Source organism: Lytechinus variegatus, chromosome 6, assembly GCF_018143015.1.
Source record: "Lytechinus variegatus isolate NC3 chromosome 6, Lvar_3.0, whole genome shotgun sequence".
In the NCBI taxonomy this organism is placed as follows: domain Eukaryota; kingdom Metazoa; phylum Echinodermata; class Echinoidea; order Temnopleuroida; family Toxopneustidae; genus Lytechinus; species Lytechinus variegatus.
The window spans coordinates 18,226,327-18,249,926 of record NC_054745.1 but is presented as its reverse complement, the minus strand read 5'-3'; the positions used below and the strand labels follow the sequence as shown (position 1 = coordinate 18,249,926).

General features: G+C 35.5%; 1 protein-coding gene across 2 annotated transcripts; it reads left to right on the top strand.

Annotated features, from left to right (window-relative positions):
• Positions 1 to 810: 810 nt before the first annotated feature.
• On the top strand, positions 811 to 13,881 carry LOC121417122 (beta-microseminoprotein-like). Of its 2 annotated transcripts, none has more exons than XM_041610703.1 (4): positions 811 to 1,065; positions 11,461 to 11,563; positions 12,241 to 12,355; positions 13,620 to 13,881. In XM_041610703.1, the coding sequence occupies exons 2-4, from the start codon at positions 11,464 to 11,466 to the stop codon at positions 13,753 to 13,755; spliced, it is 351 nt and encodes a 116-aa protein (XP_041466637.1). In that variant the 5' UTR covers positions 811 to 1,065; positions 11,461 to 11,463; the 3' UTR covers positions 13,756 to 13,881. The 2 variants fall into 2 exon arrangements, with proteins under 2 accessions (XP_041466637.1, XP_041466636.1); XM_041610702.1 differs by lacking the exon at positions 811 to 1,065 and adding an exon at positions 3,947 to 4,177.
• The last annotated feature ends 9,719 nt before the right edge of the window (positions 13,882 to 23,600 follow it).

The following is a 23,600-nucleotide window of genomic DNA, read 5'->3' as shown; positions in this document are numbered from 1 at the left end:
GAGCAAGACTTATCACTGGAAATAAAAGCGTCTTGAGCAAATCCTTGTCAAAACAAAAGTACACCGTTAATTTTTGAAGTAGACAGTAAAAAGGGGTAATTTTACATGACGCTTTTATCACTGGAAATACAAATTACAAGCGTCTTGAGCAAGACTTATCACTGGAAATAAAAGCGTCTTGAGCAAATCCTTATCAAAACAAAAGTAGACTGTTAATTTTTGAAGTAGACAGTGAAAAGGGGTAATTTTACATGAGGAATCTGCCTATCGCATTTTTATTTGCCGCCACCATTTGCCATCTTTAATTTGCCTTTGACAAACTATTATGATCGCAAATTAATCGCTCCCTCTATTTATTCACTAACACTGCAACGCACAATAACCGAACGTTTTGTCCACAGGCGTAGCTCTCAATCACGTCCACTGTCTATGCACACAGTGCCAGAGACGTTCTGCGCCTTGCCCTGCCGGCTGCCGCACACACATGCACACTAGACACGAACATGCCGTTTTCCACACGGACGAGGGTTTCCCTCACCGACACCGTTCCCGTCAAGAATTTCCCACAATTCTACCCCACTAAACTGGTATCATACTAACTCTATCTTCACTGAATATTATCTTTATGTATTCTTTTTATCATATTAACGATTCATGATATTATTTAAGCAAGGAAAAATCACTAAATTTTACATTTATTCAATGGATATTTTTTTCCACACGCACCTGATCAGCCATGTTGAAAGGCAAAAGAAAGCAAGTGGGATTGTTCAAATTTGAACTGAGAGGGAGCTCTTTATTTCATATTTAGCTTTCGGGACGATCCACCTCGACATGGCTTGTATGGGGTGATACAGCTGGGAGAGGATGGATCGAGAAGAGGGTGGGGGAGGCATGGATAAAAAGAGCATTTACCCCTCTCCCATGCATTGCCCCTGGAATGGACGAAAATAGATAGCATATAGTAATTTGTAAATAATATGCTGCATCAATCATCATTTTCCGCCGTTAACTGCTCTAATTCAAGTTCAAAACGCTATCATCATACCTGTGTCAGCAAAGGGGGTGACATAAAAATAGGCCTATATACTGATATAGCTATGATGTGCCTACTGATGTAAAATTTTGATTTTCTCATAATTGAGTTGCTTAACATCGTAAATAATGTTCTGAATATATTTAACCCCAGTGCTATCTGTCTTTGTGAAATGGGTGAAATACGAAACACTGCGATGGGTATCGCCCTTCCTCTTGATTTTTTTTTAACTGCCCCTCCCCTCACTCAGAAAAAAAGTATAGTAAATTTTTGTTTACCAATTTAAAGATGTAGGACTACTTCATGTTTGACCCTAAAAATATAGCGGAATTTTCTCTGACCATGATTAGTGTGGTTTTCTCCTGTAAGCGTGATTTACTTCTGGGTATCGCAGGCCTACGTCAAATTGACGCTCGATTTATTTTTATGATTTTTATTGACCGTAAAATAATCTGATCAGTGAACTGTCATGCGAAATTAACAAATTTTCTCTATTTGTAGCAGTGAAGGTGTTTGTTCAGGTATTCAAGTTTTGAGAACATTTGAGAACTGCCAATATTAAAGGGAGGTCCGAGGAATTCGAAGTCTAAACTGAAAAAAAAAATGTGAGTTGCATTCACAAAAAGAAAAATCAAGATTTTCTCTGCTATATACCACTGGCGGACAGATGAAGGGAGGGGGGGGGGGGGGGCGTCGATGCTTTCAGGCCATTGGCCCCAATTAAAAGTCTACCGCCACCACCAAAAAAGGATAAATTAAGAGAGAAAGTGAAAGGAAATTGTGAAATAAGATATCCTGAATATTATGTCAAAGTCAATCACAAATTTGATTTTGGTTTAAGAACCAAATTTGCATACACGCTCTTTTTTGTGCTTTTTAAAAAAATCTTTACCCTACACGCAATGTCTGTCTCCACTGCGTAGAGGTATTGATTGCTGAATTGAGGAGAGGCCAATAATGATAATGGGATAAATAGAAGTTGGTTATGATTTCCAGGCAGTTCTAAATTTGTATTTTATCCCGCATGGGATAGATAATGTAAACTTCTAGAATGACCTCAATCGCCATAAACAGCCCCCATTTAAAAGAAAAGTTGTAGAGTGTTCTTTTTTCCCTCTATTTTCTCGTTTCTTACCCTTTCCTTCGTTACCCCCCCCCCCCCCCTTCATCCCTGTCCCTTCTATTTTTAAATGCAATTCCCAGGGGCCACGGAAAGGTTTTCAAAGTGCGGTGGGGGGGGGGGGCGGCTGATCATGCAAAAAATCACAATCATTATGGTTATTTTTACGTTTTTGTATCCCGGTTTTGGAAAAAAGTGGGGGCTGAAGCCCCCCCCCCCCCACTCCGCTTAAGAGACCCCTTAAAGTTCATGTATACACTCTTTCTTTTCTTGTATCCTTCGTCTCCCCAATACTAACTGCCAGGGGCGGAAATCTCTCCGAAAAGGTAGGGGGACAAGGGGCTGGAAAATTTGACAAGCAAAAAAAAAAAAGAAAAGGGTATCACCCCAATTAAGGTCATTTTGACGAAAATAAATTTGACACGCAAAAAAAAAGGTTATCATACCAAAAGTAAGGTCATCTCGTCCTAAAACACATCATTATTTCGATTTTGAATGATGTATTTCTTACCATCATAAAATAGTAGGGAGGACATTTGGGATTTATTCCCATGCTAACTGCCTTCTGTACAACGGCAATGGGGGGGGGGGGCATACATTATTGTAATATGTCGACATTACGACACTCATGACTGTAAACGAAAAGGCGAAATGAGAGGAATCTTCAAAAATGATGATGGTGGATAACGTCGTTTTTTCCGCATATTTCCTCTTCATTTCCGAGATGAAAATATCATGGCCAACTGCTCCGTGCCTTTCCGTATTTAAAACACGCTCCATGCTCGAATGGCGTGAGTATAATGTTGTCACCACTGCGGCAGAAAGATTGATAGATTTTAGCGATGATTTTGTCAGAAAAGCAATTTACTGTGAATCAAGGGAGAAAAAAGTGTGTTGATAAGAAAATGTGAGGATGTTATGCGAATGTGATGATTAATGTGATTTTCGCCCACCCGATTTGCCTTCAGTTCGTAACCCCTCTCATCCCCTTTCCATTGGACGCTTTGATTTTCTCTTTTTTCTGATTATTGATAATTAAGAGTCGTCGTATTTATAATGATTTTCATCATTATTGTTATTACTATCATATTCCATTTTATTATTATCATCATCACCAAGGGCGGATCCAGGATTTTCTAGGGGGGGGGGCACATTTTCCCGAGGAAAAATTTGACAAGCAAAAATAAAAGGATCTTCACTTTCAAAGGGGGGAGGGCACACTTCTGTTTTAATCGCATTTCTACGTGCCTCTCAAGGGGGGGGGCACGGACCGACTGTGGCCCCGTGGATACGCTAGTGATCATCACCATTCATTAGTATCATTATCACAATAAGCATCATTATAATTATTATCATTACAATTTTATACAATTTTCAAAATTATCACTTAGGGTCTATCAATATTCATCTTCTACCATCATTAATATTATTATCATCATTGTTGTCATTATCACGATTATCATTATCATAATAGGTATTGTTGTAATCATCATGACCATAATAATCATCATCATCATTCATCATCATCATCCTCAATATCATCATCAGCAGCAGCATCATCAACATCATCATCAAAATCATCATGAACATCGTCATCATCCTTCTCCTCCGCCCCCTCATCATCATCATCATCATTATTATCAATAACACCATTATCATTATACCATCACCATCATTATTATTTGATGCCCCCACCTCCACCCCCACCCCATCCCCTTTGCCAATCTCCTCCCATCGTCATGATCGATAGTGAAATACTATCGGTCATTTTGACACCCGGCTAATAAACGCCGAGAATCACTTTCGAGTCAGAACGCGTCAATTATATCGGGGATGCGGTCACTTTTGTGTGAGGCTGGGAGGAAAGAGGATCTTCAGTCATAATTAATATGAAATGATCAGGCCTATATCATTTAGATACCGGTTATAACAGTATTTGAAAAGAATCTACGGAGGAGATATCGATTGCCGTCAGTTACCGCTTATTGCACTTCTACCGGAGATATCAATTTATACGTTTGGTAAGTCTTCTTTTTAATTCTTTTATTAATATTGATAATTATTTTGCTTTGAATATCGAAATAATGGTGGTTTCTAGTAAAAAGTAGATTAAGCTGTACATAGTAAATTTCTAATTTAGTGCTTATTTTTCGCAATCTTTTAACTTGAAATTTAAACTGATATCAAATCCGATTGATTCCATGAGTAATTTGTTAACTTTATTTTATAGAAAAATACACGAAAAAGAAACTCATGCCAACCTTCAAAAGGCCTTCATTTTTAATGGGAATACTTTTATCATGTGAAAAATAGTGCTTTCTGCAAATGTAAAACCATTTCTACGCAGTATTCATTATCACCATTTTAATAATGCAATTATACGTAACAATCATGATCATGGTCACAAGACGATGTACGTCAGTTTGTATGCAGGTGTAGCACTAGAATCTACATTTGGGGGAATTTACACTATCTTCAAATGGTTTTTTTTCTCACTTTTTCTAAATATCTGGGGCTTTTACCAGAGGTTTTCAGAGACGGATTCGAAACACATGTTCCTTTTTCTTTAATTATTACATTTTTTTGTGGGGAAAGGGGGGGTGTGCGCATGCATGAATCGATAATTTTTCATCAAAATAAACTAGTTATGCACTGTAGTTATTTTTTTTATCCGGTCGACAGAGAAGTTGAATACTCAAATCACCAACTCGCACACATTATCAAAATTACCAAACCCACTGACGCAAGATGGGAGGGAGGGGGGGGGGTGTAAAATCCACGAAGGAAAAATGAGGAGAAAGAAAAAAAAAGTACAAATGGTTGAAATATGATATAATTTTCTAATTATCCTATCAAAATATATCACAAACCAGCTCTTTCGTCAAAATTATTGCTCGCTCGTTTCGCTCGCTCGAAAGTTTTCCTCTTTATGCCATGTTTGGCCCCTCAAAGATTTTGGATCATTACCCCTCTGGATGAACCATATCAAATGAACCGTTTAACTCTGAAATGATGAGAATTTGGGGACTATTTCACGAAAATTGCCAACACTGAGGAGTTGTCATTTCTCGACTACAATTAGATACCTGATCGAGCTTCTCAGCCAATCACAACCGAGGAAAAGTGATCAGATCTGACAACTTTTTCAGACGAATTGTTGGTGAAACGCTCCCGTGACGAAGAACAATAATTAGGCCTACTAATTATCTCTGGAATCATCATTATTGTTTGTAATATGCCCTGACATTTTAATTGGTTCTTAAGGACAAGATGCAATTAAAGACTGAGCAGATTATTCATCCGTGACGTAATAATTACGTCGCACTAATGGCAAAATACCGCAAGACATACGGCTGCACGTAATTAACAAACAAAAGATACAAAATAGTATATAGTAGGATGTAGCGGGAAAGGGGGGGATTCTTTAACACTTCCATCAATTATTATAAGCATGTTTCACTCAACCCTGTTTAAAGGGGAGTCCCCTCCAAAAAAACCCAACAACAACATTATACATATTTACTTATGAAGACAAAAATCAATCAAGCTTTAAGGGGAATGAAACCTTTGGAACAAATAGGCTTGTGTAGAAACAGAAAAATCATCAATAATAAGAATAAAGAAAGTTTGAGAAAAATCGGACAAATAATGAGAAAGTTATGAGCATTTGAATATTGCAATCACTAATGCTATGGAGATCCTCCCATTGGCAATGCGACAAGGATGTGTGATGTCACTGATGAACAACTTTCCCTTTGGTGGACTATAAAATACCCTAAAAAATGTCTCTTTTTGCTTTTTCTTATGATGATACAAACTTTTTATCCATGATGTATTCTTAAAAAATATGTATTACATGCCCTCATGTAGAAAGAACACACGATCTATGGATAGATGTTATAAAAGAGGCAATGGGGAGAGTTGTTCACAAGTGACATCACACATCTTTGTCGCATTGCCAATTAATTTGCTATCTCCATAGCATTAGTAATCGCAATATTCAAATGCTCATAACTTTCTCATTATTTGTCCGATTTTTCTCAAACTTTCGTTGATCTGTTTCTTTGATTTTTCTGTTTTCACACAAGCTATCTTGTTCCAATGGTTTCATTCTCCTTTACCATGTTAACGTTTGAAAAATCAATTGAGAAAAGGATGTCAATTAAGAAAGTTCTTATTATTACTTTTTTAAGTTTCGCTTTATTTCACATGATATGCACATCCTGGTCAGTTTACAAATTATGATGGAACCAGTGAAATTCACACACTTTGTTTTTCATTACTGTATTTGAAACATAATATGTATAATATTATTTAGTTTTCTAAAAAGCGCCTTGAGCACTCCACATAGTGGATTTGGCGCGATATAAGTCTAATTATTAGTATTATTATTTCGATTTTCTAATGTGATAGAAAGTTTGATTTAACTTTCGTTATTGTTGTTGTCGTTGATGTCAGTTAATTTTCCGTTCAAATTTCACTTATGACATTTGCTTTCAGTTTCATCTTATTTCATTCAATTTTCGTCCCGGATTCGTTGAAATTATAGAATTTTGATCATCTTTTAATTCCGATGAAAGCGTGCGTGTTCTCGGTGTGTGTATGACCCATTAATTACAGTCGCACATCCGACTCGAAGAGGTGGGCGAAATATTAACCGCGATTTCATCGAAGCGAAGAAGGGTGAATGCTTGCTCGTGCGTGAAGATATAATAAATTGACACTTTCTTTATATTTGAGGGGGCTGGATGGGTGTTCCGAAGGGAGAAGAAGCCTCATCGCTTGTCAAATTTCTTTAATTTTCTTCCCATATTTTAATCCCATTCATTTCCCGAATTCTTTTATTTATCGTTTTGGGATAGATCGGAGGGGGGATTCGTAAAATAGAAGGAATGGTTTGATAGACTGAGCTAAAGAAGCCTGGTTGGTTTTGATGAGGATGACGAGATCGGGAGAATAAAGTTGAATTCTTGATGAGATATCGAGAAAACGAGAAAAAAAGAGAGAGGGGGGGGGGGGGATTGGAGAGGGCTTAAAGTGATTGGTTAACATTGGTTTGACTTTAAAAAGATCTGAGCTAGAACATGTAGAAGGTCACACTTGTCACCTGTGTCTGTGATATGTTACAAAAATGAAGCCCAGAAAAATTGCGTTCGAAAGTAATTATTTAGTGCTTCAAACATCGAAATATAAAGTGACCGGAAACACCATCTTAATTTCATCCCATTATGTGTACTATTTAGGCGTCTATAAGACGCCTATTTACAAAATCGGGGTTTGCGTTGTAGTTTTAGCTTTTCATTCTCAATAATGGTTGTTTTCAGGGTTTATTAGTTCTAATACATGCACTTGTACACATGTTTCATCTTGGTTTGAGAATTTTTTAAATCGGCTGCTCACAAAGTTAAACAATAGGGCCTACCTTTAAGGGGAAAATTCATCCAGATTTCAACTTTGTTGCAATAAAAAATAGAATAACAAAATGTTTTGACGAAAATCAACTCAAGAAGCGAATTACCGACTAATTTTATGACGTCACATGCGAGCATCTCCTATTGATGTCACATTGAAAAAAACCCAGAAGATAATATATATTTAAAAAGAAGATTTTATAGAAAAATAACAGAATTATTCTGCAAAGTGCTATAACAGGAACATTTCTGCAATTTATCAGAACAGGTCTGTTGAAAATAGAAGAAAAACAAGTTTTATTACAGGGAATTTGTAAGGTTTCAGACACCAAATATTAATTTTCTGTAAATGTACACAATGCAGCATGTTACAGGTGTTCTCGAGTCTCTTCGTAGTTCTAATCATTATGTAGTGTTTGTCTTTATGTTTTAGTTTGCCATCAGACACATCACTTTATTCACGCTTATATTAACATGATAACAATGAATGGGGGAAAATAGTTTTAGTCATCTTGAATCGACAAAATGGGATGTTCTGGAATTTGCAATGCCCGATGACATCAGTATATGGGACACATATACTGGCGTGTCGATTTGTTATATGACGTCACATTATGACGTCACAGTAATAAAACCTGTAAGCATTCACAACTATGTCTTTTTCGTAAAACCTTCAACAATATTTCCTCTCTCTACTTTGTCTACTTTTATCAGAACAAACTAATCATAAGGGCAAATAAATTTCCCATTAAAATGAGGTGAGATTGCAAAGACCTCTTGATCAGTAAAACTTATTTTCTTCTGTTTTGAATAATGCATTACACAAAATATCGTTTCTCCCAAGTGGGAGTATCTCTCTGATATTGAAACGGATCTGATGACGTTTATGCCATAATTTTCATTCTAATTTCACATCCTAAAGGTGGAAATAGAATTTATCGAAGACAGGGGATGAAATATTAATAGGAAAAATGATGAATGCGTAAACTGAGAAGTTGGATGTATAGGGTGTTCCAAAAATGCGACTCTGGATCTAATAGAAATCACGAAAGTAGAAAATGGACATGTAACTTGATTAGAATAATAATCTTTAAATTGTACACTGCAAAACCTCCGGTGTTGATTTCATCAACACCAACCCGGAATCTATGTATGTCCACACCAGAAAAAGTGTTAAACAACACCAGTTTGGTTTTGGTCTAACACCAGATAGGTGTTTACACCAATCAGGCCTGGTATTAAAACAGCATCGGTTTGATTCCATAGATTCCGGGCAGGTGGTAAATTAACACGGGAGTTTATGCAGTGAATGTTACTATTTTACCCAAACTTTACAATGTACTTATTTATTGCAGGCATGTCTTGAGCCCGGTGAACATTTTAATGTACAATTTAAAGTTTATGTGTATTTTTCGAAATCATTATTTAGTTTTATCAACCGAAGCATGCGTAAAAACATAATTTCCCATTTTATTATTCAAGACATCTATAATATTACATATCATCTTACCATATCATCTTATTTACCATATCATCTTATTTGATATTAAAATTTGTTTGTAATTTGGGCTGACATTATAATGAATAAACACTGATTTACAAAAGAGAATTAAAAGTTTAATGTGATAAATTAGGAATTTAAGCCTGTTTTGAATTCTATCATAGCGTATATTAGCAGCCCCTACAACTTTATTTTGTCTTGAGGACAGCACTAACCGAGGAGTCGCGGGACGCTCAATGATTAAGCATTTGCACATTGGTGCGTTCATATTTTGTGGGATGTATTTATTACTTTGCTGCTTTGTTTCATATCTAATTTGATTTTTTTCCGGGGGTATACGGGTGATATTTTTTCTAAATCATTTTTTGACGATTTCTACATACCCGGTACTGAAGTTAATGAGCCATGACGTTCAATGGTTAAGGTACCACAGAAAGAATATGCAGCTATATTTTATTTTCGATTTGGGGACAACGTGACAGGTGAAATTAAACTATTTTTTCTAAATATGATTTTTACGCACCATGTAGTGCTAGCCAAAGAGCCAGGATGGTTAGTGATTAAATAACCGCAGAAAGAATGATGATGTTGGGTGCGATATCTTTTTTTTTTTTTTTTATCTTTGTATGATCTCGCAAGAATGTGATTCGGCGGTGATAAATTTGTCTTTATCTGCCTACGATGGATATGAATAGAAAATGATCACTATCTCTCCTTCTATCCCCCTCTCTCCTCCTTCTACCCCCCCTCTCCTCCTCCTTCTCCTCCCCATCTCTCCTCTCCTCTTCTCTCTCCCCCTCTCCCCGCCTCTCTCTCCCTCTTTCTTACCTTCTACTCCTTCTTTCCCAAATCTCTCTCATCTTCTTTCCACATTTCTCAATTTTGAGTGATCTATGAATGATATATACAGTGCGTCCCAGAAAAAAACCGAGATTTAGCGATGATTTATCATAACTTAATCATAAATAAAATAGGCAAATGACCTACCAATGAAAAGGTTAGAATCTCCTCTTTCATCTGGTATTACTTAGGTCATTCCTCATTCACGCATGAGTGAGCAAAACAAAGAAAGGATGCAAAAACTCATTTGGCGGGGGTATCTGAATTTCAAAACGAAAATCACATGACTAAAAAGTTCAATATCTGCTCTTTTCTTTGATACCTTAATCACAAAAATGTTCAAGAAGTAAAAAAGTTATGAACCTCGAAACAATGCTTATATTTCATAATTTCATTAAATAGACGTGTTTTCACCTGTTTCCCACAGAAGCTATCGCACGGTAACAAAAGACTTGGCTGATCGTCAACAAAACGGAGTGTCGAGTGAGTTTGAATGTTAGCCTGTAAAAACATCTTCATTTTATGAAATTATTAAAATTCAAGTCTTATTTCAAATAACCAGAACCTTTTTATTTCTTGACTATTTTCTGTAATTGAGGTATCAAATTAAAGAGCAGATATTGAACTTTTTAAAAATGTGGTTTTCTTTATAAAACCAAGATACGGGTCGCTAAGTGACTTTTTGGTATCCCCTTTTCAATTTTTTTTTGCTCACTCATGCGTGAATGAGAAATAATTTAAGTAATTTCAGATAAAAGAGGAGATTCTAAGCTTTAAAATGGTAGGTCATTTGTCTGTTGTATTTGTGATTAAGTTATGATAAATCATCGATAAATCTCGGTTTCGTTTTTTGTGGGACGCACTGTATATTTGAAAGGACAAAATTCAATCCCCAAAAGAATATTCGATATAGATTATAATTCTATTTATTTACATGTTTTTAAGTAATTATCTATCTATCTATCTATCTTCTATTATCTATTATTTATTTATTCATTAACTTACCTACTTATTTAATTCATGTATATGTCTTGTTTTGGGGGTGCCCCTTCCACTCCCCCTCTCTCTCTCCTCACCCCCTTCCATCATCTCTCCTTTCTCTCCCATACTTTCACCCCTTCACTCCCACTCTCTCGAGAAAGTTCTGTTTAAAATATATTTTAAAGAAAGTAACAGAAACTTTCATTTCAGATGGAAGATTGATGTTATGAATGATGTGATGATATTGTTTTTTTTTTCATTTAGTATAGCTTGATGAGAAGTGAGGTCAAGTTACATTATAAATAATTGATTTAGACGACATTATGCTGATTTTGTCATGTGGACGTACACAGAAATTTGACCAGTCACGTATCTTATTTAAAAGAAAAAAGCATTTTCGGGGAGGGTGGGGGGCGGGGGGCAAGACGCATAATACTTTTGAAAGAAACTCATAGTGAGAGAGCGAAGCAATCACGCTTGTCATGAGTGCACTTTGCATTTTCTAAAGTGAAATCAAATTAGTTCGTGCACAATTATTATGTAACTGTTATACACTATTATTTCTATTTAGATAATGGACAGGCTGCAATTATTCATGCTTGTTGTCATGGCAACGTTACTCAGCCTTGTAATGCCATCTGATGCCGGACGCAGAGATGGGTGCAGATATTACAGTGAGTATATCGTGGTGATACGATTCCGCTTGGTCTATGCCCACTACTGCTAACCCGACACTAATTGGTCTGAATTAATTTCTTTCTCAAAGTTTAACCAGATGCAACAATTTACACGAATGAAAAAAATGTGGTAGCAAATAAACCGAAGTGAACGGGAAGTGTAATCGTTTTTCTGGGATAATTTTGTTTTATTTCTTACAAAATCATCATATTTTCATCTTTAAATGTCATTTTTGCTTGCTCACTTCACTCGCACACGACTATTTGAAAAAAAAATCTTCCATGCGAATTTTGAATTTTTCAATACAAAAATATATTTTTTCTGTGATAGATTTTGAACAATGTTCAGAACGCAATATTTCATCTTATAATTTTTTCGTTTCTGCTATTTGGTCGTGAATATTATTATTATTATCACCATCACCATCATCATCATCATCATCACCATTATTAATTATTATCAGCATTACTATTATTATTATATTATTACTATCATTATTATTATTTTATTTATTTGTCTTATATATAATTTTTTGGGGAAAGAGGGGAGAAGTCTGTACGCCAGTGCTCGGCCTCTTAAATTAAGTTCATTTATGAATAGCTAATAATAATATCGTCGGGTCCCTTTAGTAAAGCTTTGATATATTGCTATGCTTTTTTATCCCTCTTCCCAGGGAGGATGTGTAAACACGAAGGAACACGCTATGAACGATGGGATACATGGTCCACCGATGATTGCTATGACTGTACGTGCCTCGGGAAAGGCTATGGATATAAATGCTGCCAGGAGTAAGTGTTTCAGCACTCACCTTGAGTGTATGTAATGAATTTTTTCCTAAAAGCCAAATTAACATTTCCACAAACTATACATTAAAGATTTAAAAAAATTATTAGATTATTAAGTTTTTGTTGGGTGACATATACGAGCAGCTGCCCCATATGTAATGTCCTAAAAAAAACTTCATAAATTTTTATTTTTTTTTTCTTTCAGGAGCTGTTTTTTAAATTGTTATTGCATGATGTATGATTTCTTTTTGATTGATTTTTTTTCTATACGATATATTAAGAAAATACTCGCATATGATGTAATAGATAAAACATGAAATTCTTATGACTTTTTAAATCTTTGATTCTTCTGAAACCTTCTCCAATTATTTTTTATACTCCACATAATCCACTAATCCTGTATCCGTCGCACAATCTTGCGCAATACTCAATTTTGCGTGACGCCCTCTCGTGACCATATCAGAGAGTCATCGAAACGAATAAATTTTCAGTATGTGCACTGTTTCCCTGTGCAAAACAGAGAATGTTCTATTATTTTGTTTAGATGAAATGGAAGGTAATTTACAGGCATTCTCGCTAATATGTTAATATAAAGATTAGTGGACATTATTTTTTTTAAGAGGGAACAGGCGCGGATCAAGGGGGGGGGGGGGGGCTGAAGGTGCGCAAGCCCCCGTAGGAAAAAAAAGAGAGACAAATTGACCTTGCATATAAAGGTGAAAACCTTTTTGTTTTTTGGCTTGTTAATTTCTTGGCGGACGAATAATTCATCTTGAATTTCAGGTGACAACCTTTTTTTTGCTTGTAAAATTTCCAATGGGTAATTAAAATATGGCACTCCATAAAAAAAAATCCTGGATCCTGTAGCACCCCGTAAAATTTCAACTCTGGATCTGAGGGAAGGGGAGGGAGTAAATCATGGGTGTGAATGGGAGAATATTGATAATAATTAATCATTTACCAATGACGCCACTATTCAATATAAAGTATTATAATGGCTGTTTCCTTCTCCTCTCCCTTCATTATCTTGATATTATGCATGTCGTTATCATAGCAGCTGCAAATGCTTGTGAGTGACATATTTAGAAATTTGTATTTCGATTTTATTTTTTTATAGAATATTCTCACTCCGACTCTTCTCTCTCCCCAACTTCTCTGTCATCTTCAACCCCCTCCCCTCTTTCTCTCATCCATCTCTCTCTCTCTCCCTCAACCTCCCCCCTCTCTTCCTTAACCCCCCTCCCTCCCTCTCTCTCTCTTACATTAGCTTTTGGTTACCAATGATATTCGATGAGAGTCAATGTGAAGCCGTCTGGGACAAGGAATCCTGTTCCTACTCGGTTGTGAACCGCAACCCGGCCGACACGACACCTTGTGAAATCTTCGCTGGAATTTTGAAATAGATATAGCGCCATCTATAGACAACCTCTGTATAGTACTGATGATAATTTTTATTCTTAAGTTAACCCACTGATATTTATCTTTCTGTTAATGAAAAAAGATGAGTGTGCTAAACGGGAAAATACATTAGATTAGACCAATCGTTTTATTTTTTTTCACAATTATAATGATTATTTTTTTTATTGAGTAGTTTTTATTGACAACTTCAATTCATATACAAAATAAAATATATATAACAAATAGAACTTTGATGTCTTTACAGATACCTAGACAACTCATAAATTTAACATAATTTTTTCACGAATGTGAATGTGATAATCGATTATCTTGCCATAATGTAAAAGGAAAGAATTAATTTCATGTACTTGTATAGCTGATAAAATAACGAATTTCATTGATGCAGAACGGTTCTTAACATTTGCTCTGCAGCGATAACTTCTCCGCTGTGAATTCCACACGCTAATGAAATCAGCAACTTCAACCCTGGATTTATACCCTACCCTAAACCTAACATAAACCCCTATTGCAACCCTAACCCTACATCTTAGATGAAATAAAGCCCGGAGCAATTGTCACAGGAGCAAATGTCATGTCACCATGCAGAACATACACAAATATACTGATTGTCAGTGATAACGCCTTGATTGGATCATCAATGAAGCAAACAGATCTCGAAATTATTCTAGCTTTGAAAAATAACTCAATTTCATTTCGTGCCGAACTATCAAAATTGCCCTATGTAAGTTAAACAATGACTGATGTCTTCCTGGTCATACATACTGCCAGAGAGTCGTTATTTTTTCAACTTATCATTAGTATTATCGTTCATGATTTTTTTTTACATTTTGTTTTTGGAGAGAGTTTGTTGGGCATAACTTTGTGTTTTATCTCTTATTATTTTAAATGGAGGACAAAGTGTTTCTTTGAAAGGATTAACATTTCTTTGTGAACAGTACTAGTTTATACACTATAAATTCAAAGGATTTGAAATAAATCCAGATCAGTTGTGAATAGTGACCAGCCGATTTTTTTATTCATTTTAAATCTTAAGGAATAACCTTTCAATCTCAAAAGATTTAAATTCAAATCTTTTAGATTTTTATTTAAATCAACAAGGTTTAAATCTAAACCTAAAGTTCGGCTGATCACTATTCACAGCCGATCTGGAATCATTTTAAATCCTAGGAATTTAGCATGTTTAGAGTGTAGATTATCATGTTTGTCATAAAATGATATATATAACAAAAACACTTTCACACTTTTAACACTCCGCACCCAGGGTTAAAGGTCACACATGTGAATGAGTCATGCAATGTCGTATTACCAATTATCTTTTTATGAAGCGTATAAATTTTAGTCCCAGCAACGTTGCCCCATGCGATTTTCCAAGTACCGCCAACAAAAGTTAAAGGGGGAGGAAAAAAAGAAGATTATAATAAGAGAGAATTCTGTGTCGTCAAACCATGGACAAGGTTAAACGATGTTATACCGCTTTTATTCCACTGAAAAAAATATTTCGTTATTCCTATTTAAAAAAAGTTATAAGGGAAAAGTTTGCCCCTTATACTATCAGATAATGTGTTAAATATTGGGCTATATCTTATGGTACAATGCAAATTAATAAATTTTGTTTGTTCATCATAAAACTTTCAGTGATATTTTTTCTTTTTTGTGCTGCTGATGGAGATCATCAGGAGAGGAAGATAGAGAGAAAGATGGAGAGAGAAAAAAGAAGAACGGGAGAGAAGGAAGGAGAGATAATTAAAGGATGGGAGGGGAGAGGGGAGCAGGATGGCAACTGGTGCTGTGGCCGAGTGGTCAAAGGCGCCTGGCTATACATGGAAAGTCCGGGGTTCGATTCACGGCCGCGGCAACTATGCCCGTGAGCAAGGCATTTAATCTACATTGCTCTTTTATCCTGCTTTCAAATAAATAGGAATGCTATCTGCATTATTGGTAACTAGATGTGCACTGTCTTGTTAAAAAAAAACAATGATTTGAAGTGAAGAATATGACAATAATAAGAAAAATGATATACATATAATGAAAAAAACAAACGAACTAGTAAAAAGAGAAGCCAGGGAAACTTATAACTCAAAATATCTTCCTTTTTTGATCATCTGAAAAGATTACCCCCCCTCCTCCATGGACCGATTAATACCATTAAACAACAATAGAGACAAAAATAATAGGACATCAATAAAAGAAACCCTCTATTGACGGTCCCTGGACATGCTAATCCCATCTTTATACTACATCCTCATTATCGTACCCCTATAATTGACCCCATACCAATTAGTAGCACCCCTTTGATCCCCCTCAATGGGGGTATTAGGGCACCTGTGTTGGACCCATGTCGCTTGGTAGAGAGCAAAAAGAAAGAAGATTTGGAATGATAGACGGTTTTGTCGATAATAGAAGGGGGGGGGGGTGTATAGTCATATGAGATGGAGAGAGAGATAGATGAATTAGATGTTAGATATGGGAGATGGATAGGAGATGAATAGATTGGAAGATAGTTATATTAGGAGATAGAAAACCCAAGGAGATAAATAGATAAAAAATAGATAGATTTGGAGATAGATAAAAGGTAGATAAAAAGGGAAGTTAAAAAGACAAATAGATCTACTTATCTGAAATATAGCTACATTTGTTTTTAAAAGGGAATGAAGGATCGATCGATAGAAGATAAAAAGATGGATGATGGATCGATGGATGGATATTTGGATAGATAGATAGATGGACGGATGGATAGATAGAGAGATAACTAGATAGATGGATGGATAGATAGATAGACAGATAGAGAGATAGATAGATAGAGAGATAGACAGACAGATAGAAAGGGAGATAACTAGATGGATGGATGGATAGATAGATAAATAAATGGAAGGATGAATGAATGGATGGATAGATAGATAGTATGGTAGGTAGGTAGATGGATGTATGGATTGAAGGAAGGATGGATGGATGGATTAATAGGTAGGTAGATAGATAGATAGATAGAAAGAAAGAGAGATAGAAAGAGAGATAGAAAGAGAGATAGATATATGGATTGATGGATGAATGGGGGTTATGAGACAGACTGGATAGTGGCAAGTAGATACATTCCTACATTACATAAAAAAAAGAATTTCAATGCCTTGTTTTGAAGGGACACACTTCTGTATTATACATGTCTATTGAATATATTGACATATATAGTTCAATTGAAGTTAGATACAAATCATTATTTATTAAAACTATCAATCGGATGTATATCATCCCACATAAATACATGTATGAGATGAGCAGGGAGACGGAACGTATTTGAATGTCTGCTCATGTTCAAGTGGACGCCCTAACACGTAGAAATATTTTTACACCGTGAAAAAGGTTCACAGACAAAAATTTATAGACTGTGACATTTCCTCAAACATAGGTTATGCTACAGTATCAAATATGTTTTCTTGGAGAAAAAAAAATCATGTAGCTAGCCTAAGAAATCAGACTCGAACTCTTGAAGAAAAACTACAGTCGGATGTAATAAATGAACACAAGGTCAACTGAAATGAATTGATTTGAATTAAGATAAATGGAATCGAACTGAATTTAATGAAAGTTAGTTGAATTATATTGAGTGGAATCGCAGTGAACTTAATAAAAGTTGAATTAAACTAGAATCGAATTAAATTAAATGAAATTTGAATTGAATCCAATTGAATTTAATTGAACTAAGTTAAGTTGGGTTAAACTGAGTTTAACGGATTGGAATGAAATTGATTTGATTTGAATTGAAATGAACCGAATGGAACTTATTTTAATTGAATTATGCTCAGATGAGCTAACTGAATTAATTGAATGGAATCGAAGTCAAATGAACTGAACTGACTTATATTATTTTTTTTAATTGAAACGAATGAATGGAAACGAATTTAATTAAAAAAGAAATAAGAATTTAATTGAATCAATTTTAGATAAGTTGGATCATATTGATCTGAAAGGAGTCGGAATTAACTTAATATTGGAATCAATATAATTGAATTGAAAATAAAATGAAATAAATTATTCGAATTTAAATGAATTGAAACAAACTGGATTTAAGATTAATTGAAATAAAACGAGTTGAATTTGATAAAATGAAATTTAAAAACAAAATGGGTTCGAAATAGTGAACTGAATCGATAAGAATTGCATCGAACTAACTAAATTAATTGAACTGCATGGAATCAAACTTAATCGAAATTAATTTGACTTGAAACAAAATAAATATATTTTGTAGCAGGGACAGCGGAACGGTTTTCAAAGTATGGGGGGGGGGGGGCGGGGGCTGAGCCAAGGGGGGGGGGGAATTGAGTCGAGTCAAATTATACGTACAGGTGCAAATAATTATTCGAAACTTTTAAGTTAGTTCTTATCTAAATCTTGCAGATTTGAAATTCGAATCCTTGACATTTAGGGTTTATTCATTGGTTTTAGACGATTTAAAATTTGGAGCAACCGGTATCAGAAAAATTGATGTGATCTGTCCGAACACTGCCCTACATTTCATACCGAAACCCCAGCTATTGAAAGCGATGCAGATTTTATCTACCCACCCCCTTCCACTCACAAACTTTCACCATCCTTTCCGAATGGCACAAACTCGACAGAAATCGTATTCTGTTTCTTTCGGGTTGTCATAAAATTGTATACCCATCTTGACATAGCTGTTAGTCAGGCCCAGACAAGCAATAAAACACTTTTTTTTCTTGGTGCCCGATGAAAACCCTTTTTTACTGCATAAGTGACAAATCTGATTCACAATTATGAAGGGATCAGGACTTTCTGCCCTTTAACAAACAAGGGGAAAAGGAGAAAAAATAGAAAAAGGTGTAGTCTATGAATGAAGACCCATAGCGATGGTGCAAAAAATGACAGAAGGTCAGTGAATTTCATTGGCCAGCTTGGCGGATGGACTCCTAAAGTTTGGACAGATTAACCCATAAAAATGTATCCAAACTGAAAATAAAAATACTATGTATAGATAAAGTAAATAAGTAAATAAATATAACACAAATAAAACGTAAATAAAAAAATAAAACACAGTTTGAATAAGATTATAGAATTGTGAATTTGAATAAATAAACATATATAAATATAGTCCCCCAACAGACGAACATAATATCATATCATGAATAAACATACCCTATGCCAGAATAGGAAGCGCTGCCATAAAATGATGAAATCGGGGTCGAGAATATAGACTACGACGACCCATGTCAACCAAACAATTATTTATTGCAGCATTCCAACACGTCTGGGCACATGTCAACACCCCTCCCTCTTTACGACTTGGACGAAATGGAATCGTCCACTTTCAAAGTATGCTTAGTCTGATACCGCAGACAAGTTTACTAAAACCACGAATCTTGAAGTGCATGTTCATGGTTATAGCAGGTCAAACAAAACATTAGCGTACAGATGGGGGGGGGGGGGGCTTGGGGCGCTTGCACTCCAAAATTTTTCACGACCAAGAAAAAAAAGGAAAGGATAGGAAGAGACTAAGGGTGAAATACTAGTACGATATAATTTTCTGAATATTATGCCAAAATCGATCACAAAATTCGACTACCGTAATAAAAATGTTGAAATTTTTGCTCGCTCGCACAACTTTTTTTTCAAAATGTATTTTACCCGATACGCCATATCTGGCTCCCTCCAAATATTTGGCTCATTACGCCACTGAAACAAAAGGTTGCTTTGAAAAAAAAACCAAACACGACTAACACTGATAATTTCATCGAAATCGGATGACTGTAAAATACTTATGGATTTATTATTGCAAAGGTCTGCTAATCCGACTTTTAAATAATTTCGTTAGTTTGAAAATAACTTCGAAAAATAGAGATTATGCCAAAGACAGCATGTAAAATCATTACTGAATGGTACGCGCCTCAAAACCCAAATAACCAACAGCAATATCACCAACATTACAACAACCCTATACAAAATCTTTTTTTTCTTCACCCCACTCAGCCAATCAGATCCCCCCCTACGTTCTGCGAAGGAAATGGACGAGTCCAGTCACCGGTCTGTCAGGACCTGTCAACTATTCGCCGCGGGGTAGGCATTCCCCGATATTACAGAGGGATTCTCAGGAGACAAATTAGTGGACTTCGGAACACAATTTCTTCATTTCACTGCTAAGACGTTTCGTCTCGGCCCCCGCGGCGAACGGGGGAAATAAGAAGAAAAGAGAGAAAAAAATAACCAAAACTGACGCAGAAAAAAAGACGGAACATACATTTTTCGTCTCCGCTTTCAGTCACATTATTTTTAGATTTTTGTTTTTGAGACGGGATTCTTTCCCACACTTGGGACAGAAACAATTTTGACAACATTTGGTCTTATGTTTCCAACAACTGAAAGGTAGTATAGGAATAAAGGTCCACCCATGCAGTGCACCCGTATAAGATTATTGCAATAAAATTATGGACATTTTTCTTGCAATTTTTTTTTCACTTGCTTTCCACTCCGTTTGGTAGTGACGTCAAGGATCACTCAAATTGGAGTGACTTTGGAGTGAAGGTAGTTACAACAACGAACGGTTTACAAAATTTTCACTTCTTAAAAAGATGAAAATAACTAAATAACAGGTGAAAGTCAATCTTAAAGTGTTTATTCACTCTATCCGGGGAGTGAATTAATGTTCACTCGTGTTTTTGAAGAGTACATTATCGCTGTTTTAGAGGGCACTGGGAACGATTTTTTCTTTACTGGGGGTGCTTAAGTAAATTTGACAAGCAAAACATTTCACTAAAAAATGAAGGTTGGTTTAGGTCCCGAGAAATTTGACAAGCAAAAAAAAAAAAAAAAATCACAGAACATCCGTCTAAACCAACTCGGTATACCACTTTGGTCTAATAAATATATATTACGTCGTCTATACTCATTAAAATGATGATACGGATCCCAATCAAAATAATGATCATGGCTGAAATCTAGATCACGTGACCAGACATTTATTTCAGCCGAAAGGCAAATTTGCTAATGAACGGAACTAATATCTAGTTCTATTGACCAGTCATGGTTTGAGATCTTATATGTATAACACATATCATTTTGCTCAGGCTTATTAGAATATGTTACACTAATTCTTAGAACAATCCCAAACGCCCTCGGCTTTGTCTTGTGCGTGATGAACTGTTCCAAAGGTTTTTCGCGCTTTTATTTATTTTTTTTCACTGATGCCCTTGTATAATTATCATTACATGAAAATTTGGTTCATAAACCATCCATCTAATCAAAAGTGCATGTGTATGAAATGTTATACCTATTAAAATGCAAGAGACAAAATGGTAAAGCTGTAAAATGGGGAAATGGCAGCGCAGGCCTACGGCGATGAATCGATTACAAGATTAAGTCTGAAAACTCAAGACTAACCAGAGTGTGCGCGCGTACCCAAGAGAAATTTCACCTGTCTCCAAATCATAACCGGCCCCATGCATTTAAAGTCAACTGGGGTTTTGTTTGTCATTGTTTTCCATCAAATCTAATAAATTCATCTTTAGCTTGCGTTTTTTCCCCTTTGACAGAAATTGAAGACAGCAAATACGTTTGAGAAATGGCGATGTCAAAGTTTGTAAGATTTAAAAAAAAGGGAAAGATGCTGTCTTGGTTTTTGTTTACTTTATTACGAGGAAGCCTGATTGTGTTTGACATGCTATGGAGGAGAGATGAAAGATGAGAAAAAGGGAGAGAGAGAGAGAGAGGGAGAGAGGGTGGGGAGGAGGGGGGGGGGATGTGCGATATGTAGACAGTTTATATCATTATTCACGTTTCATAATCCATTCTGAATTGGCAATGTTAGCATTCGACGAAATTGCGAGAAAAATGAACTTGACAGCCTCCCTGTGCATCAACACATTGAATGGAAAAGTTATTTATATTCGAACTTTAATTGTACCCTACTTATTTTTTTTAATGAAATAAAGTGCCTCTAAGTAAGCAAGGCGTCTGGTCTACAAAAACGCTCATTGCTTTTAGGGAATTTCCCCCAAAATATAAATGATTAAAAAGGAAACAAAAATATTGATGATAAATGAGAAGTTTGACTATCATTGGTAAAATAGTTTTAGTCCAAATTTGAGGGGGATTTCCATTCCCAAACCGCCTCTAAGACCAAAGCGTCAATTTAATTCAATCAGTTCAGTTTCAATCCATAATATATAAGTCTCTGATATAGAATGTATATTATTATTATTTTATTCGGTATTTCAACAAAAACAGTTTACAATCAATTTACAAGAGATTTACAAAGTGAAAAGGGATGTTTACAGAACAAGGCCAGGTTGCCTGGAAAAAAAGGAAAAAGTTAAATAAATTAGTAGCCCGCAGGCTTTCCTCCCCGACCTGGACTTGTCTGTTAACATCCCAAGAATATATAGATTGTTATATTAATACAACCAATAATTCATATAGAAAAAGCATATTGAAATTGATATGTATAAGCACAATCAAATATAGTCTGATTAAAAACGTAACTACAGGACAGCTAAAGAAGGTGTAGTAAATTGGTATTTAGATATACATTAAATTGGCCAGGTAAATATAAACTTTAAATTAAGTACATTGTATTGGGAAAAGATGTGTAAGCAGTAAAAATCGGAAGCCTAATAAGATTTGGAATAAATAGGCCTAACATTATTATAAATAATATAAATATTTCCTCCACCTGCATTTTACACACGTGGGCATTTCCAAATATCATTATGAATAAAATATATTTAAAAAATTAATGACATGTGTGAATTGGGTTCATCTGTAAATTTCCAGTTATTCCATGTATGGAGAAATCAGATATTTTATTTGCATTCGAGTTGAATCGATCCCTATTGCTTTCCTGTCATTTTAAGGCCCTCGATTCTTTTGCTCGTCTATTTATGTTTTTTCATTAGACCTACAAGAAGTTTTCATTTTCCATTTATGCAACGTAAGATCTTTAAATTCAAAATTGCTTGCAGTTTCTAAATCCCAAAATCATGGGGGATCGGTCATTCGCATATGCTGGACCATCCTTGTGGAATCAGTTGCCATATTCCATTCGTCGTATTTTATATATCGCTAATTTCAAAATTGCTCTAAAAAACCATTTGTTTAAAATTGCCTTCCAGTAGTTTCCTTTTATTGTCATGACTGTGCTTCTTTTATCCTTGTCCCTTCCTGCTCCATGAAATGTTTCTCTTATTTCCTTTTTGCAGCGCCTTGAGATCATAATCAACGTGGATTTGGCGCTTTAGAGATACTCTACATTAGTATTATTATTGCTTACATACAAAAAAAAAATATGTATCATGATTGGGTCATCATTGTTAAAGAAATTACATCGTACAATTAAAATTGCCTCTAACGAACCTGAAGAAAAGGATAACATTCAGTGGATGAAAACAATGATTCGAAAAAAAATCATCTTAGCGATTCAAGTATGAATATGACAGTTGGTGAATCAAAAGCATATACACCCCCCACCGATGCATTGAAAATGACAGCATCTTATACTTCTCTCTAAAACATGAAAAAGACTGACATCTTTTACTCGTCCGGGTTTTTTTCTTCCAAGGCCTACTTTAGATTGTCACGAACTCTGATTGACATACGTAATAGTGCCTTTCCATTGTAAGTTTTGTTTAAAGGGAAAACTATCTTTCCTTTGCCTCAATAGGCCACTGAAACTGCCAATCACACCGATGAAGACTGGGGGAACTATGTACACAATTTTCGTGTATTGTTACTGAAATAATAGCCCAGGCGAACACTGACTGCGCCCGTACAAAGAGAATGTCAATTGAGGCGGGGAGTCTATTGTGCGCGCGTATTGAATGAGGTGTTC

Bases quoted from the DNA above. Each gene is read 5' to 3' on its own strand.
- LOC121417122 (XM_041610703.1), top strand. From the start codon at position 11,464: ATGGACAGGCTGCAATTATTCATGCTTGTTGTCATGGCAACGTTACTC. The intron at 11,564-12,240 runs GTGAGTATATCG...CCCTCTTCCCAG, and splicing joins AGATGGGTGCAGATATTACA to GGAGGATGTGTAAACACGAA. The intron at 12,356-13,619 runs GTAAGTGTTTCA...CTCTTACATTAG, and splicing joins GGATATAAATGCTGCCAGGA to CTTTTGGTTACCAATGATAT.